Source organism: Moschus berezovskii, chromosome 5 (genome assembly GCF_049115385.1).
Source record: "Moschus berezovskii isolate FMDL1 chromosome 5, NW_MosBer_1.0, whole genome shotgun sequence".
NCBI classification, from domain to species: Eukaryota; Metazoa; Chordata; class Mammalia; order Artiodactyla; family Moschidae; genus Moschus; species Moschus berezovskii.
Window position 1 is genome coordinate 7,396,648 of NC_142464.1, and position 18,520 is coordinate 7,415,167.

Here is an 18,520-nt window from a genome sequence, read left to right on the forward strand (position 1 = left end):
AGTCGTATACGCTATTTAAGGTGAACAGAGTCCCAGGGAGAAACCAATGTCTGCAAGGAAAGGAAGCAGCCAGGTATTAGGAATAGCGGCTACAGATAGCAGTTAGTGGCTGAGTTTAGAAATGTATCATAAGTCCAAGTCCGTGGAGTTCAGCTTGCTGATTCAGACAAGGGATTGGCAAACTCTGGCAAGCAGGTCAAACCTAGCCTGTAGCCTATCTGGGTATGGCCATGATGGATTTCACATTTTTAAAGGGTGGTAAAACACACATACATGTATAAGTATATGCAACAGACACTACATTTGGCCTGCAATATCTAAAATATTTACTATCTGCCATTTATTACCTGTCCACCGCAAGTTTACAAAGAAGTGCCAACAAAGTGTTACTTTTACTCGGTTCCATGTCTGTGGACTAGAGAAGCTCTCTCTCAAAGGTTTAATACTGACAGAAAACAGGACGGGACAATGCAGAAAGAACTTGTTCCACAGACAATGGTTAAGGGGACCATTTAGAAGCATTACCCTAAAGACAAATAAATGATCTCTTACGTTACCCTGGTCTAGCCAGGAGTGACATGACAATTATGGTCCTAAATTCATTCAATGAGCACTTATCTGTTCTGGTTCCAAGCAGTACAGCCTGTTATATTTTCTGCTTTGATAGCATAGGAAAACTAGAAATAAATGTTGGAGGAGAATGTTCTGCCATTTTCACAAGTTATTCATCTAACAGTAATGTTTTTTAAATACCAGAATGGATAAAGCAGTTTTTATTCTCTTTACTGTAATTTATGACTCGATTTTTATAGTCATTTTGAAACAAAAAATGAATTCCCTTCCCCCAAGAAGGAAATTTTCCAATGACCAAAGAGATAAGAACTTACTTTATAACCATAAAACCATACTTCTGCATGGATTACTTAAAGCCAGAGCAAGTCAGCATTAGATAAATCACTAAACATTAAATAATAAGAACCTTAAGTAAAATTACAGAAATAAGTTATACTTTTAACCTTCTGAAGTAAAAAAGCTGTTAACAAGACAGTTGATACCTGGTTACCTCATACATAATTTTTTTTCCCTTGAAAATGCACTTTCACTGCACTCTTTAGAAAACAGGCCAGAAGAAACTTGCATTGAACAAGTTCTGTTAAGAACATTCTACCACAGTCATGTTTTTTATGATGCTGGAAACACTGAGTTACATGTCAATTTAACCTCTCTCTCAAAAGAAAAAATAAGACAACTGAAATAACTAGTTCTCTAAACTTTAATTCTGTTTCCACAAATAAAACCTAATACTTTTCAGAATGAGAAAGTAAAAAAATAATATACAAACAAAACTAGCCAACCTGAAATCATTTATACCCTTTATCTAGATAACAGGTTAAGTAACAGGAGATCCACATAAGAATAAGTTGGTGGTTATTCTTTAACCATTTACCTAACTCCGGGTCAAAGATAATAAATAACAACAATGTACAATCCATGCTGCTGCTAAGTCACTTCAGTCGTGTCCGACTCTGTGTGACCCCACAGACGGAAGCCCAACAGGCTCCCCCGTCTCTGGGATTCTCCAGGCAAGAACACTGGAGTGGGTTGCCATTTCCTTCTCCAATGTGTGAAAGTGAAAAGTGAAAGTGAGGTCAGTCAGTCGCGTCTGACCCTTAGCGACCCCACAGACTGCAGCCTACCAGGCTCCTCCATCCATGGGATTTTCTAGGCAGGAGTACTGGAGTGGCTTGCCATTGCCTTCTCCGGTACAATCCATAAGCGTATATAAATTCTGTATCACATTTTCCCTATAAGGAAAGAAAACAGGTTTCATGTGTAAGAGGAAGAACACTGAAAAACACTGCTAAAAGACAGTTTTGCTGTCATCACTGCTTACTCAAGAAGTACCCACATTAACCTTCCAATCCCAAAGAATGCTCAAACTACCGCACAATTGCACTCATCTCACACGCTAGTAAAGACATGCTCAAAATTCTCCAAGCCAGGCTTCAGCAATACGTGAACCGTGAACTTCCGGATGTACAAGCAGGTTTTAGAAAAGGCAGAGGCACCAGAGATCAAATTGCCAACATCCGCTGGATCATGGAGAAAGCAAGAGAGTTCCAGAAAAATATCTATTTCTGCTTCATTGACTATGCCAAAGCCTTTGACTATGTGGATCACAATAAACTGTGGAAAATTCTGAAAGAGATGGGAATACCAGACCTCCTGACCTGTCTCTTGAGAAACCTGTATGCAGGTCACAAAGCAACAGTTAGACTGGACATGGAACAACAGACTGGTTCCAAACAGGAAAAGGAGTACGTCAAGGTTGTATATTGTCACCTTGCTTATTTAACTTATATGCAGAGTACATCATGAGGAATGCTGGGCTGGAAGAAGCACAAGCTGGAATCAAGATTCCTGGGAGAAATATCAATAACCTCAGCTATGCAGATGACACCACCCTTATGGCAGAAAGTGAAGAGGAACTCAAAAGCCGCATGATGAAAGTGAAAGAGGAGAGTGAAAAGGTTGGCTTGAAGCTCAACATTCAAAAAACAAAGATCATGGCATCTGGTCCCATCACTTCATGGGAAACAGATGTGGAAACAGTGTCAGACTTTAGTTTTTTGGGCTTCAAAATCACTGCAGATGCTGACTGCAGCCATGAAATTAAAAGACGCTTACTCCTTGGAAGGAAAGTTATGACCAACTTAGATAGTATATTAAAAAGCAGAGACATTACTTTGCCAACCAAGGTCCGTCTATTCAATGCTATGGTTTTTCCAGTGGTCATGTATGGATGTGAGAGTTAGACTGTGAAGAAAGCTGATCCCCGAAGAATTGATGCTTTTGATCTGTGGTGGTGGAGAAGACTCTTGAGAGTCCCTTGGACTGCAAGGAGATCCAACCAGTCCATTCTAAAGGAGATCAATCCTGGGTGTTCACTGGAAGGACTGATGCTAAAGCTGAAACTCCAATACTTTGGCCACCTTATGCGAAGAGTTGACTCACTGGAAAAAGACTCTGATGCTGGGAGGGATTGGGGGCAGGAGGAGAAGGGGACGACAGAGAATGAGATGGCTGGATGGCATCACTGACTCGATGGACATGAGTTTGAGTGAACTCCGGGAGTTGGTGATGGACAGGGAGGCCTGGTGTGCTGTGATTCATGGGGTCGCAAAGAGTCGGACACGACTGTGGGACTGAACTGAACTGAAGTAAACACGTTATAAAAAAAATTGTAACATTTTTTGTCCTCATTCATATTGGTCTCCCAGACCTAGAAATTCAAATTAAATGGATTCTGTAGAGTATTTCTATCTATGCTAATAACTTAATGTAAATGAAAAGCAACATTCATTTTTAAGTAAAAATTGCCACAGTTTTTGAAACTGAAAATATAAGAGTAAGATAAAATAGCAAATTTGTGTGTTGAGACAATTATTTACCATAATCAATTCAAGTATAACTTGAAGTTTTCAAATTATTTATTTTCAATTCAAGCAAAGACACTTAAGCCACCGCAGTCATTTCCTCATCTGTGTCACTTGACTCATCTTTCAGTTCCAATTCCCCTAAATCTCCGTTTATAGCTGTCACGGCTTTCTTCTTACACTTCTTGGGCACCGCATCACTAGCACAGACTTTTCTCATTTTAATGTTTGGCAATTTCTTCAGATCAAAATCCCATTCCCTAGACAAAAGACAGAATGCAGAGAGTTGGTGAGGTGGGGAATGAAATCAATATTAAAAACTATGCAGAAAAAAGTTTATGAATTTACAGCAGACTCAAGAGTACTAGGCGGAAACAATATAAATGCACCAGGAAAAAAAAAAGTCCCAAAAACTTAGGTTTGCATTTTCCATACTTAACTGCACTTTCTCATTAATCTATAGTATGTTATAGCTGTTCACTTACGTCTGACACTGCGACCCCATGGACTGTAGCCTGCCAAGTTCCTTTGTCCACAGGATTTCCTAGGCAAGAATTCTGGAGTGGGTAGCCATTTCCTTCTCCAGGAGATCTTCCTGACCCAGGGATTGAACCCAGGTCTCTAGCACTGCAAGCAGATTCTTTACCATCTGAGATACCAGGGAAACCCCATTAATCTATAATAGCAGTTAACTGCCCAGGGAATTTCACATATTCAAGATTTTCAAAACAATCCAGGAAAACATGACGTAAAAGTTACAAGGAGGCTGTTTCCTTCTTTTATGATCCCTAACCTGAACACTCCCCTCTTATCAGGACACACAGTATCAAGAAATCTCAAAAGCAGGAACTACACCACACTGGAAAATCTCCAAAACGCAGAGTCAGAAAAGGTTTTTCTCTTCACACACAATGGTAAGTCACAATTGAGTTTCAGCAACCAAACAATTCTTAAAACAGAAAACTTCCAGTTTTTCAACCTCAGCATTTCAGTGACAATCCTATATTCAGTTACTTTGGGAGCAAAATGAAGACTGTTTTGAGAACTGAACTCTAGCTAGATAAAAATACTAACAGTCTATGCTAATTTCTTCTCATTTTTGGCTTTCTTTGGAGGAGGCAGAATCTATACTGTTTTACTGAATAAAGAGAATACTTATATATCTGACTACTTAATATTACAGGCAAAAAAAATTAACATCTAAAAAAATCTTACGCTTCATGTACTTACATTATAACTACATGTACATGAGTTAAAAAAGTTAACCACTTCTTAAATACAGACTGATAAATTTTATGACAGCTGAGATTTTATGAATATTAAATATTTTCTATAAATTCAGAAGTATAAAAATATAAAATAAGCTTAAGGGTTTCAAATAATATGGACTTAATTTATCTAATTTCAATTAAAATTTCAGGCTGATCAACATGACCTATCTAAGGCCAAAGTGATTAATAAAAATTATTTTCTAAAGAAAAATAATTTACATTTGAAAACTAAAAACTGGAAATCCTACTCACTGGTCTCTCTGGTCACAGAGTACTATTAGAGAGATCACTGGGTCACCTGGTTCTTCATGATTCCCTTCCCACCAACCAACCTCTCCAGAAGGAGGTGCTGCAGTCTGGGAATGGGTCTCTGAGCCATCAAGTCTGCTGCTGACATTTTGTTTGTTGCTTCTTTAAATAACAGAGAGGAACAGTGACATCATGTTCTTTTAAATACTATATTGAAGAATTTTGAAGTATTTTTAAAAACAAAAGCACTAGGTAACTATCATTTCAGGCATTTCTAACAAACGCAACTTAGAAAAATTCTTACTTATCTGATGGTAAAAAGAACCCCTGAATACTCAAAAGGGAAGAAAGTTTATCTATCATGTATTTTACATGCAGCTTTAAAGAAAAAGAAATGCAAAAAACTTACCTAAAAGTTTTCAGATTATCTGCATTTAAAATGTCTGGAATCTCTGGAAAAGAAAATATATATATTAGGTAAAGTCTTCTATTACAGTATTTAGTTTCTTCCTATATTATCTCAGGAAGAAAAAGAAATAACTGACAGAAGAATACCCAAAGCAAAACAAACTTTCAAAGCATGATTACAAAGCTACAATGAAAAGAAGTTTCAAAAGTATAAGGGACTTAGTTCAAGAAGGTGATTAAAAAAAAAAACCACTATTAAATAATGTATTCTAAAATAGAATCTATAAAATGAAACAAATCTACAATAAAAGTGTTTGACCTTTACAACAGCTTCAGAAAATAAGAATGTGAGTGAGGAATGGCTCTATCAAACAGGGACAAGATGGAGAGACGTTAGCATGTAGTCTTCACTGAATCTTACCTACAGCATCTCTGACAATTTGCCCATGTTTCTGGACGCTTCTAGACTTGTGTTACCACATTCCCTGGGCTGAGGCACAACCAGAACACAGGGTCAGAGATTTAGCACTGGCCTCAGCCCCAGTAGGACGTCTGACCTGGGATGTGCTGTCAGTTACTGCTACTTAACCTGGTGGCTACAGGTTGAAGAAGCTGAGCACAGAGCCACCTGGGAGGGCACCACAAGGACAGAGCTGAGAGAACGGTGGTTCGAGCTACGGGAGCGCAGAGCAGCAGTGCAAGTCATCAGACTCCAAGTGTATCTGGCTGATGAGCTGGATGTGGGATGTGAAATGTCCGCAGGATGCTGGGCAAGTGGTGATGTCACTGAATGAAATACGGACCTTACAGGAGGAGCCAGGTTTAGGAGAAAAACTGGACGTTACTTTGGAACATGCCAAACCAGAGCTGTCTAGAAGACATTCAAGCAGAGATTTTAAGAAACTCAAGTTTGATAATGCAAGTCTGGAGTTCTAGGGACAAGTTAGGACTGACAACATAAATTTGGAAGTTATGACATTTAGATGGTATTTAAAAGCACAGCATTAAATGAGATAATTGCAGGACATGGTATAAACCAAGAGGCCCAAGGACAGGTATCTGGGCCAATTATTTAGTTCGTGAGGCTATGAGAAGGATTCAACTTAGGAAACTGACATTATGGACAGTGAACTAGAAGGAAAACTGGGGAAGGACAGGGGCTTCTACCCCAAATAAAAAGTGTGACAAAAAAATGAAGGGATCATCTGTACCAAAGGCTGCACGTAAGTTGACTATGTGAGTCGGTACCCAGTAGAGCTACCATCTGTCTTAGCAACTTAAACAGTTCATCAGCGACGAGGACTTTGAGTGGTGGCTACAAAAGCCTAATTTAAGGGGTTCCACAGAAAATGGAAGATGAAGAAATAGACACTATAAGCACAGATTTAAGTGAAAGGACACAGGACTGGCTGAAGCTCTCCCTCAATCCCTACATGTTACATGCAGTCTCATTTGCTTTTAAACCACCTGGGAAGGGGAGGTGTACGATCCATCTCTATTTTTAAATGGAACAAGGCTAGGGAGTGGGTAGGAAGTAACTTGTCCTCTTATTCAGTAAGCCGCAAGGCTCTAAGTACAGATCTAACCTGTTCTAAAGCTATCGTTTTTATTTTTATTTTTTCCAGTAAAAAAACTCATTTCTTAGGAATGCTGAAGAGGAACTCCCATCTACTCAGGGTTCCTAGTGTTACTGAAGGTTTAAGTGCTTGAAGTTAACCTTCTGACTGCGAAGACATCCAACTCAGTGAACCTACCGCAGCTTTTGACATAGCTGCAGAAAACAACTAGGTCAGCAACGAGGCTGCTCCACCCAATCAGAACACCCCAGGGAACTGATCACTAGAGCGAACCCATTCTCCTTTCTGGCATCTTCATAAAGAGGGAGACCCCGAAACCTGGGGCATTCCATCTGTGATCCTTGCAATGGCAGGACCCCCGGTCCCTGCTGTCCCCTCTTTCTCTACTGGAGCCCTCACCGTGTGCCCCTCAGGCACGTCCTGTACCCTCCAGGACCTGCAAGCACTAAATTTTGTGTTTTTCAAATTCCCTGCTGGGTGGTGCTGAAGTGCACCCTACAGTCATTGTGAGAAACCACGAGGGAGGTTTGGCCTGAGGGCAGAATGTCTGCGGGGGGCCGCCCAGGCTTTCCTGGACCAAGTACCGCTATTGCCAGGGCTAGGACCTACACAGCTGGAGTCAGCAGGATAACGCCTTCAGGCTCCTACTGTTATTATTAAAGTTAAAAACCCCTAATTTTCCTATTAAACATTTCATTTACTGTATTCTCTAAGCATATCCACACATGAGTGCTTACAGGGACCAGGCAGGGAACGTGAATGAAGGAAGATCTGGAACCACGGAATGCTAAGTCTAAAAGCAATGGCTGCTGTTCTGCTCTAGCAGACAATGCTATGAGACCGTATGTTTAACGGGCATCCAGAAATCTACATTTTTCATGTGAAATCAGCAAATCTTTTTATACTGACAATTCATATGCCAATCAAACACTACTTGCAAGCCATGTGCAGCCTCTGGGTTGTTCTCTGCTGGTGGGCTTTGCAAGCTCTTACAAGTGCCCTCTCCTTTCCTCCTAAGCACTTTTCTTCAGACAATGCTGCTAAACGAACAACACACTTGTCTTCAGGAACTGTAAGAAACGCTACACTGCCAAGAAAGAAAATTTGATTTCTGTAATTTCTCAAGAATGGCTGCAACAAGTATAGCTCTTTACTACAAAAATTACAAAGACAAGAGGACACAGTATCTACTCTAAAGAAACTTGATGTGACTGGAGACAGGCAAGTAATAATGAAGAAGGAATTCATAGGGCTTGGACTCCATCTTAGGTCTGTTCATGATGATCATGCTCAGCCACCTTTCCAATGGACTCTGAACTCTGTGTTTAGTGCCTGTGAAAATGACAAGAGAAGGATAAGACCCCCTCCAGACAGGGGAACCTTGAAGATCGTATCTAGGTTACTCATTGCCTACGAGAAAACATACACTAATCATGCGACGAGTTGATTCACTGGAAAAGACTCTGATGCTGGGAGGGATTGGGGGCAGGAGGAGATGGGGACGACAGAGAATGAGATGGCTAGATGGCATCACCGACTCGATGGACATGAGTTTGAGTGAACTCCGGGAGTTGGTAATGGATAGGGAGGCCTGGCGTGCTGTGATTCATGGGGTCGCAAAGAGTCGGACACGACTGAGTGACTGAACTGAACTGAACTGAACTGAACTGAATCACCCTTTCCTCCAGACAGGCTGTAAATTTTTCTGTATCTATCGGAGTGTTCAGTTCAGTCGCTCAGTCGTGTCTGACTCTTTGCGACCCCATGAATCACAGCACGCCAGGCCTCCCTGTCCATCACCAGCTCACGGAGTTTACTCAAACTCATGTCCATCGAGTCGGTGATGCCATCCAGCCATCTCATTCTCTGTCGTCCCCGTCTCCTCCCACCCCCAATCCTTCCTAGCATCAGACTCTTTTCCAGTGAGTCAACTCGTCGCATGAGGTGGCCAAAGTATTGGAGTTTCAGCTTTAGCATCAGTCCTTCCAATGAACAACCAGGATTGATCTCCTTTAGAATGCACTGGCCGGATCTCCTTGCAGTCCAAGGGACTCTCAAGAGTCTTCTCCAGCACCACAGTTCAAAACCATCAATTCTTCGGTGATCTCGGGCTTATTGATTATTGGCTAACTGTTTGACTGTTTGAGCACATGAGCACATACCATGTGAATGATGGGGTTACTGGGGTTGTATCTTCCTTGGTTTATGTAAATCTCAAGGAATCTGGAGTGGTGGGTTCAGACACGTATACATGGGGTATAAAAGATTTTCACAAATGTTGGTCGGGGGTCCTTGGCTAAGAGAAGACTCTGCCTTGGGCCCACCGGTGTAATAAACTGCACTCCACTATCTGCTTTGTCCTTCTGAGTGAGTTTGTTTCCCGGAACGCGTGGCTACAACAGTAACTCTAGACCAAAGCAGGTTAAGCACATGCCTGAAGGGAGAGGAAAATGTTACTATCACAGTAGAAAAATGTCACTGTCAGAATTGACAGTTTAGAGAAAGTAGGAGAAAAAAAGAATGAATTTAAAAATTCCAAATATTCAAAAAGAAAGAAAAGGAAAATCGAAGTGAGTAAATAAACAGGGTAAGTTACAGTGACAAGACAGTAGGAAGACGCATGGGACGCACCGAGGCCTTGGGCCTGGTACTGCCGCTGTTCCCGCTCCAGGGTCTGCCTGATGGCCGCCTCCCGAGAGCAGTGCCTCCGGCCCTGCCTGTCCTTGAAGCTGTTCCGCAACTCAATCTGCTCCAGCTCGCTGCTGAATCGATTCAAATACCTGAAAAACAAGATGGTCTGACTTACAAAGTCCATTTGGCTTATATTACTTCATTTAAAACATAATCCCCAGCCACTGCCTGTCCCTCTCAAGTTTTCATATTCCTCTAGATTCCTTCAAGTTCTCAGACCTCTCTTGGTAACTCAACCACTTTCAAAACTTCTGTGAACAGATCAAAGCCTGCCATCACAGTGTCTGTTAAACTCCAGGTGCTCACACTCCACGACCTCCTGGATGTCTCCATCTGGCTGACAGGTGACACCTTTATGCGCCCTCCGCCCTGCCCCTGGTCCCGTCCGAACCTGCTCCCCCTCCGCCCTCATTCACGCAGATGAAGATGGGGTCACCCTGACTCCTCTCTCCCCCCTTTACGCCACATTTAAGTCTTCATTGAAGACTGAGACTTTCACCCCCTTAAACTCTCTAGACACTTCCATTTCTCTTTACCACATTGCTCCCAGCACCACCTCTTCCCTGGACGGCTTCACCTGCCTCTTAAGTCTGCCCCCTCATCCATTTTCCTCACTCTCAAAAGTTTAAATGTGAGCATCGCAGCTACTTGCTATTCAAAGTCGCCTACGACTCCCACTGTCCTTGGGTAAAGTCCAAACTCTTACACTGATATTTGAGATCTTTTATGTGTTGGTTGTTTATTCAAACTGTCACAGTTCCCTCCTGGAACCTATTATCCCAGTGATATTAAATGTCTGGCAGATCACTAAATACACTGCTCCCATCCCCAGGCCTCTCAGACCTTGTTCTCTCTGCCTAGATGCTTTTCAAACTACCTCACTTCAATTCTAACTTCCATCTTCAGATGTGAGTTTTGATGTCATTTCTCAAGGAAGTCAAGAAACTGGGTTACCTGCCATTCCAAGGCTCAGAAAGATGATGAGCCTACTAAAATGACTAAGCTAGTATACCAACCCAAAGTCTTTATAACAAAGTCTATCTTCTTGTCTATAAATCCAGAACAGAACACTGCATCTTGCAGAACCAAGTTGGGGAATTCCTCTTACTGCCTTTGCTCATTAACATGCCCAGTGTTTACCTTTCAATTAATTCACAAGCATCTCTTTTTGAATATCCTACTTTTTTGGGATCAAGATGATTTTGAAACCACTGCAGTTTTTCACCTATAACAACAAGTACCAAAACAGTTTAACACCATAAGTCATCATTTAAACAGAGGTATTCATTACAATTTTCAACATCAATGTGCTTAAAATAGTATCAGCATTTATTTCAGAGTTAAATATAAAGTTTTGTGTGGGCTCAAAGCTAACTAAACTAGCCTGTCAGAAACCAAACTGTCACATTTTAATTTGGGGAAGCGACAAAGGTAGGAAGGATGCTTTTCTGTATTTCTTATCCAGTAAGGATACAAAACATTTTTTAAAAGAAAGAATACTCTAAAAGAACATGAAGTTCCAAGTATTTATAAAGCAAAGGATAGAACTCGTCTGAAATATCAAAAGGAGAGTTTGATTAGATTAATGAAGAGGATGGTGTGTGCTGAACTTTTAGTAAGCAGCAGGCACTACGTACAGGCACAGGTCCTGACTTTTACAACCTATGAGGATTATTATTATCATCTCCATTTAGAAGAGAAAGGTTAAGTAACCTGTTCAGGGCCTCAAAGTCAGTAAATACACTAAGCATATAAGATCTGCCATATACTATGCAGAATGACTGACATCTATTATCAAAGAGCTAGCAGACTTCATGCTTATGAGTCAATCAGACCAGAGGGGTGCCACTTTCAGTAAGATTTCTCAGTATTACAAATCAAGAAATGGCCCTATCCAGGATTACTGATAAACCACTTACAAATACTATTCCGCTGCCTGATAAGGCAGTAGAGTTAATGGTTTGAATATCTTTCATTTTAGTTATAAAGCCTAGTAGCCACTCTTTTGAAATCTCAGACTTATCAGATAACCTTACGAATAATCTGATCACACACCCACACACATAAAAAGACTGTGACACTGAGATACAGACTGAGGATATATTCACATCATTAAACATGAACTGCTGTTTCCAAAACCCTTCATAATTCTAATGGTTAGGAAGCTAGAATCAAACTGGAGAGAGAGAGGGATGGATAAAGGTAGATACTAAACAATTTCTAGAAAACTGAGCTAGATATTAACACTGTTCTAACAGTTTAATGACTGACTTTATTTTAATCAGGCTGGTAGAGAAAATTCACACTTTTATCTGGTAGAGATAAAAGTAGCATTTCACTAAGAGAGTCAAGAGAAAATAGGTAAGGGAAGAACTTCAAACAAGTAAATCCACTTACCAATAAGGTTGAGACGCAACGCCTTTTCATTCTTCAATCTCGGGAGAAAAAGTGCATGTGTGTTAGAAAACTTCCAAAATGAGTTTTAAAAATCTGAAAAAAACAACAAAAAGAAAAACTACCCAAAGAACCTTAATTCAAAGATCACTTTTATGCATATGAAATTAATTTTTTTAAAGAAGAAACACTGATACCATGCTTCTCTTTTAAATCACTGAGACGGAATGTCACTAGAAATTTGTTTCTGGTCTGCAGTGACTAAAGGATACCTATAAAACAAACTGGTGTTGAAAACACAAAGGAAAGCCTGTCTGAATTCTGTAATATGCATAATGCTCCTGCACAGAAGACCTTCTAGAGAACAGTGCTGCCATCAAAACCAAAATGCATCACTGTCATCTTTTAAACTTCAACAGGAATAAAACAAAATGCTCACTTTTCATAAATTTGATTCAAATTGTAACAAAGATAAAAAATTCATTTACTCTCAGAAAATGGCCTACATGATCATGTGCCTCCTACTGTTGCTATTTTGAATTCTAATCCATTTAGGGACTTCCCTGGCAGTCCAGTGGTTAACAGTCTGAGCTTCCATCACAGGGGGCATTGGTTGCTCCCTGGTCAGGGAACTAAGATCCCACATGAGGACAAAAAAAGAAAAACCTCTTTTCCATTCAGAAAAGAGGGATGCTAGTGAGAGGGTAACAGGTAGGAAGGCTAGGGATCTCCAAATGGAGGAAATAGGCTGCAACTGTCAGAAGTTTTTTATCTCTCTCTTAAATGTCAGGAGGAAACAAACTAAAAGTGTCAGATTTTTTTTCCTTCTCTACACAAAATTAAAAGGTTTCCTTTAAAATTTTGTGTTGCCATGATGACACTTGGTTCCACCTGAACTTAACTTTTCTCAGCCCTTGAGCGAACCAATGTGTTTTTCTCATAGAAATGTTATTCTTAAGCTACCTTAAAGAACTATGTATTTACCTTAGACTCTGTCTTTCTTCAAGTCAGTTCCAACTAAGACTCAGAATGGACTTGACAAACCAGTATGCTTTACTCTTAGAAAATGTTCTCTTAAGTTATGTTAATGAGACTACATATTTGCTTGGAAACCTGTCTCTCTTCAAGATTCATGTCCATTGTTTCATGGCCCGGGATGACTCACCTTGTGCCAATGTTATCTCTAAATGCATGTTGTGGGTGAGGGGCCTGGTGCCACTCTCTGAGTTTTGAGACATTTCCTTCCTCTAATTAGCTGCCTGCTAACAGGTATATAACTTACTGCTAAAGACTAGCAGGGGGCACTCTTTCTGCCCCCGTCTGATGTGTATGTCAGAACCTTTCTCTATCTCTTTTATACTTTAATAAAATTTTAATACACAAAAGCTCTGACCCATCAAGCTTTGTCACTGGCCCCAGGTTGAATTCCTCTTCTCCGGAGGCCAAGAATCCCAGCATCTTCCATGGCTCAGCAATAACCTTTCACTAGTTTTTTTTTTTTTTTTCAATGATTAATGCTATCAACTAGGGATACAACAATGAAGGAAAAAAATCCACTGTCCCTGCACTAACAAAGCAGATCAGATTTACCCTCTCACTTTAAACAATTAGAAAATCAGAGAAATAAAATGAAGCCTTTTTAACAAAAATATTTCAGCCATAGAATGGGAGAAAATATTCACAATACAAATAACACACAAAAGACTTGCGCTAAGAATAAATAGTTCTTACTACTCAACAATGGACAAACAACTCAAAATCAAAAGGGTAAAGATTTTAACAGATTTTTCATCAGATCAGAGACATAAAAGCAAACAATAAACACAAAAATATATAATTAGTCATAAAGAAATACAAATTAAAACCACACTGAGACATTACTGTACACCCACTAGACTGGCTCAAATCTGTTTTAAAGATGATAGTACACATCTGAGAGGAAACGAGGGCTAAGTCCCTTCAGTCGTGTCCAACTTTTTGCAACCCCGTGAACTGTAACCAGCCAGGCTCCTCTGTCCATGGGATTTCCCAGGCAAGAATTCTGGAGTGGGTTGCCATTTCATCCTCCAGAGGATCTTCCGGATGCAGAGGTTGAACCAGCAACTCTTGTGTCTCCTGCATTGGCAGGGAGATTACCACTAGCACCACCTGGGAAGCCCAACTCTTCAGTGGTGAAAAAAATAAAATGGCATTATCACTTCAGATAAGGTACTCTTTTTATTATACATACTTAAACAATATACCTCCCACATGACTTCATTCTTTTCAACAAGTGTTTTAAGAACTCAATTTCTTATTTACTTAAACATACATCTGCTATGCATGTGTGTGCCTGCTAAGTTTCTTCAGTCATGTAAGACTCTTTGTGACCCTATGGATTGCAGTTCTCCAGGCTCCCCTGTCCATGGGATTCTCTAGGCAAGAATATGGAGGGGGTTGCCATGCCCTCCTCCAGGGGCTCTTCCTGACCAGGGATCAAACTCGAGTCTCTTGTGTCTCCTGCACTGTCAGGCAGATTCTTTACAACTAGCACCACCTGGGAAGCCCATATCTACTACATAACCCAACAATTCCAGTCCTAAGAACTGAAAGAAAAATGTTTTATGTCCACAAAAATACCTGTACATGTTTATGGCAATTTTATCTGTATGCAACAGCAGGGTTGATCATTTTTACTTAAATGTCCGCCAGTAACAAGTAAGGCTTTGAGGACCATGTGGCTGGTCTGTCATAACTACTCATCTCTGCCATCACAGACACAAACATGAAAGGAATGGGCAGAGCTGCCTTCCAGTAAAACAAACTGCTTTTATAAAAATGGATGGATGGTCACTCAGCTTGCAGACCCTGAGAAAAGCCAAAAAGTATAAACAATCCAAATGACTATCAACAGGTAAATGGATAAAAACCTACATATCCATATAATGAAATACTACTCAGTAATGAAAGAGAAAGACAACTTGTTTGTCACTAAGTTGTGTCTTTGCAACCCCATGGACAGCAGCACACCAGGACTCCCTGTCCATCACCAACTCCTGGAGTTTACCCAGACTCACGTCCATTGAGTCGGTGATGCCATCCAACCACCTCATCCTCTACCGTCCACTTCTCCTTTTGCCCTCAATCTTTTCCAGCACCAGGGTCTTTTCCAATGAGTTGGCTCTTCACATCAGATAGCCAAAGTATTGGACCTTCAGCTTCACATCAGTCCTTCCCCAATGGAAGACAACTAATATATGCAATAACGTGGATAAATTTCATGCTAAATGAAAAAGATTGGCACAAAAAACTACATACAGTATGATTCCATTTACATGAAACGCTAGGAAAGATAGATATCACCTATTAAAAAACAAAACAACAGGTGCCCAAGGCTAGGGGAGGAGGGCTGAGACCTGACTGGGAAGATTGTGGGGAGGATGAAAACACACTACAGCATACAGATCACAAGGGTTACACCATGTATTGTCAGAACTCAAACGCTGCACACTTAAGTTATGTCTGTTTTGTCACATGCTATTTAAACCTCAAAGATGAGTTTTAAAAAGAAGTACAGAACACTACATAGGCTGAGAATGACTCTGAGAAGAATTCATTCCTTTCAAATAAGCCTAGAGGGAAGAGTATAGTTAGAAGTCAAGTTTGCTATGGTTCTGAAAGAATACACCGGGGGCCTAAACTACAGGGAAGTAAAGCTGGAATGAAAGAAAGAGATTTGAGACTCAATTCTCCAAGTTGTTACCTAGATTCTTACCCATTATGTTTGTTAAGTGAAATTATTTTCATTTGATATCTATAGTTCTTTGCTACATATTCTATGGGGCAAAATATGACAATATACAGTACCAACATGTTGCTATGCTGAGAATTCATAAAACAAATGATATAGAAGGATACAGAATAATAACTATTTCCTTCCTATAAATTGAGCATCACTTGAAATGCACTAGTCCTCAAACTGCACTAATTTCTTTAATAGGAACAGAAGAGGTATTTCACATTCCTAAATCAGAGCATTCAAATGCTAAAGATAAATAGTGTCTGACTCCTACTCTACACTGCTATTCATGCCTTCAATATCTTCAGGTATTCAGAGTCTATCTGATGAACCCAGCAGCTCGTGTCTGTACCCTCTCCCTCTGGTTAAGGGCACTGCACCCTAACAATATCCACCCCAATCTTCCCCTACCTCCCTAAAATTAATCTTAGGAAGCAGTACAAAGAATCCTCCAGCTGCTGGCTATCTTTCTTCCTTATAAAATCAAGGATCTGTGTCAGACAGGATGTGGTAATACCTAAGAGGGTCCCCAGTGCAGATTCCTGCTGTTTTGATACTGACACCCCTGTCCTCCCTGAGTGTAGCTGGACCTCACAGTTCACTTCTAAAAACCAAAACAGTGCATACTGGGATGGATGTCATCTGAAAATGACAGTACAAACATTGTCTTCCATCCTGGTCACCCCTCTTCCTCTGACTCCCTCTGACAAGGGAAGCCCAAGAACACTGGAGTGGGTAGCCCATCCCTTCTCCAATGCATCTTCCCGACTGGAGTCAACTGCATTGCAGGCGGATTCTTCACCAACTGAGCTATCAGGAAAGCCCTGTATCAGGAAAACTCTAGTGGAACAGCCCAAAATAATAAACTTTAGGGATGTATCTCATGTACACTAAAGTTAGTGAAATACTGGTACAGGTGATAGCAAAATCATGTAAGTAGTAAATCATGTCAAAAAGATACAGAAAAAAATTCATGAAAGTGATACACAAATAACTGCTGTTAAAAAATTATTGTCTTAAAGCAATATCATTATAATAATCTTTAATGTACAAAACAAAGACCTTCCTTTACAAAGAGGAAAGAAAATTTGACTATATTATCATACCACTTGACTATTCTTTTCAAGAAAACTTCTATCCAAATAACTTTGAAACTGCTAACCCAACTGGTAGTGGGCAAGGAATGTAACAATAAAACAGCTGGTTTTTATCAGCTACTATGCTTTTGAACTGTGGTGCTGGAGAAGACTCTTGAGAGTCCCTTGGACTGCAAGGAGATCTAGCCAGTGCATTCTAAAGGAGATCAATCCTGGTTGTTCATTGGAAGGACTGATGCTAAAGCTGAAACTGCAATACTTTGGCCACCTCATGCGATGAGTTGACTCACTGGAAAAGACTCTGATGCTGGGAAGGATTGGGGGCGGGAGGAGAAGGGGAGGACAGAGAATGAGATGGCTGGATGGCATCACCGACTCGATGGACATGAGTTTGAGTGAACTCCGGGAGTTGGTGATGGACAGGGAGGCCTGGCGTGTTGTGATTCATGGGGTGGCAAAGAGTTGGACACAACTGAGCGACTGAACTGAACTGAACTGATGCAAATGTATCTAGCACTCATTAAACTAATAAGACTATTCTAAAATAATCAAAATCATATCTATTTTGATTTCATAACTTCTTTTTAAGGAATTTTTTATTTGTTCCTATAGTAGTTCCCTTGGGGCTCAGCTGGTAAAGAATCTGCCTGCAATGCAGGAGACATGGGTTTGATCCCTGGGTTGGGAAGATGCCCTGGAGAAGAGAAAGGCTACCCACTCCAGTATTCTGGCCTAGAGAATTAAGTTGGACACCACTGAGCAACTTTCGCCTTTTACTTTCATAGCAGTTCCTGGGGACTCTCTCAGCCCAGAGGTGCAGGGAAGAACAGGCAAATTACAGTATGGGATGCTGATCAAAGAGAGGCTAAGAGACAACAAGAAGGGGAGAAAAGAAGAGGCAGCATACACGTTTCATTTTCCGATGAAGAAAACGTTCTTATAAGTTCCTTCACATCAAGAATACAGAGCTACTTTCAGAATGGCAGAACAAGAACTTACAGAAATCTACAGAAAACACTGACAAAACTTGTCAAAATCAACTTTTTCAGAAGTATAAAAATTAACCAAAGGCATGCAACAATCAAAGGAGCATTTACTCAAGAAAAATGACTCAATCTCAGTAAGAACAGCAAGCTCAGTGATGTTTCAATCCCATCCCCCTCTTCCCAGCTGTCTTATAAACCAATGTGTTAGCAACTCAGGGTAGCTGTAAAAGCCATCCTCTAGGCAGTCACTAGAACAGTTAGGTTTGGAATTCCCCCAAAGCTTCATCCTGAGCACTGTCACCATTTGACATGGCAGCAGACGGAAATGCTCCAATGCCCTATGGAGTGGCACTTAGCAGCAGCAGCAGCAGAGTTACTCTGTAATCTAGCTCCGAGCTCTGTGGAAGCAGCCCAACCCCCAGGCTGTTTCTCAGAAACAACCTCAGTAGCAACTGTCTACCTCAACAGCTGCCTGAGTGACACCACCACTTGAGTACTACAAAAGGCTGACCAAAACAATTCAAAAGCAAAATCTAAGGAACACAGGGCTCTGAAAAGCTCACTCTAACATATTCCTGGGAATCTAGAATGCCAGGTGTACATTCAGAACTGCTTTCATGCCAAAGACTGAG

General features: G+C 40.6%; 1 protein-coding gene across 4 annotated transcripts in view; it reads right to left on the bottom strand.

Moving 5' to 3' along the window:
• Positions 1-318: 318 nt before the first annotated feature.
• Positions 319-18,520, bottom strand: part of TMA16 (translation machinery associated 16 homolog) — a 40,287-nt gene continuing 22,085 nt past the window's right edge. Inside the window, exons 3-9 of one of the 4 annotated variants that reach the window (XR_016037393.1) lie at positions 12,031-12,068; positions 10,774-10,858; positions 9,574-9,722; positions 5,367-5,409; positions 4,961-5,119; positions 3,453-3,697; positions 319-1,805 (exon numbers count right to left, since the gene is read on the bottom strand). Coding sequence is in view for 3 of the 4 variants with exons in the window: in XM_055434411.2 (XP_055290386.2) it covers positions 3,517-3,697; positions 4,961-5,119; positions 5,367-5,409; positions 9,574-9,722; positions 10,774-10,858; positions 12,031-12,068 (655 nt within the window). In the remaining variant the exon portion in view is untranslated. Of the gene's footprint in view, positions 3,698-3,722; positions 4,087-4,960; positions 5,120-5,366; positions 5,410-9,573; positions 9,723-10,773; positions 10,859-12,030; positions 12,069-18,520 lie in introns of those variants that run through there. The other 3 variants (XM_055434411.2, XM_088836142.1, XM_088836143.1) reach the window with 3 other exon arrangements.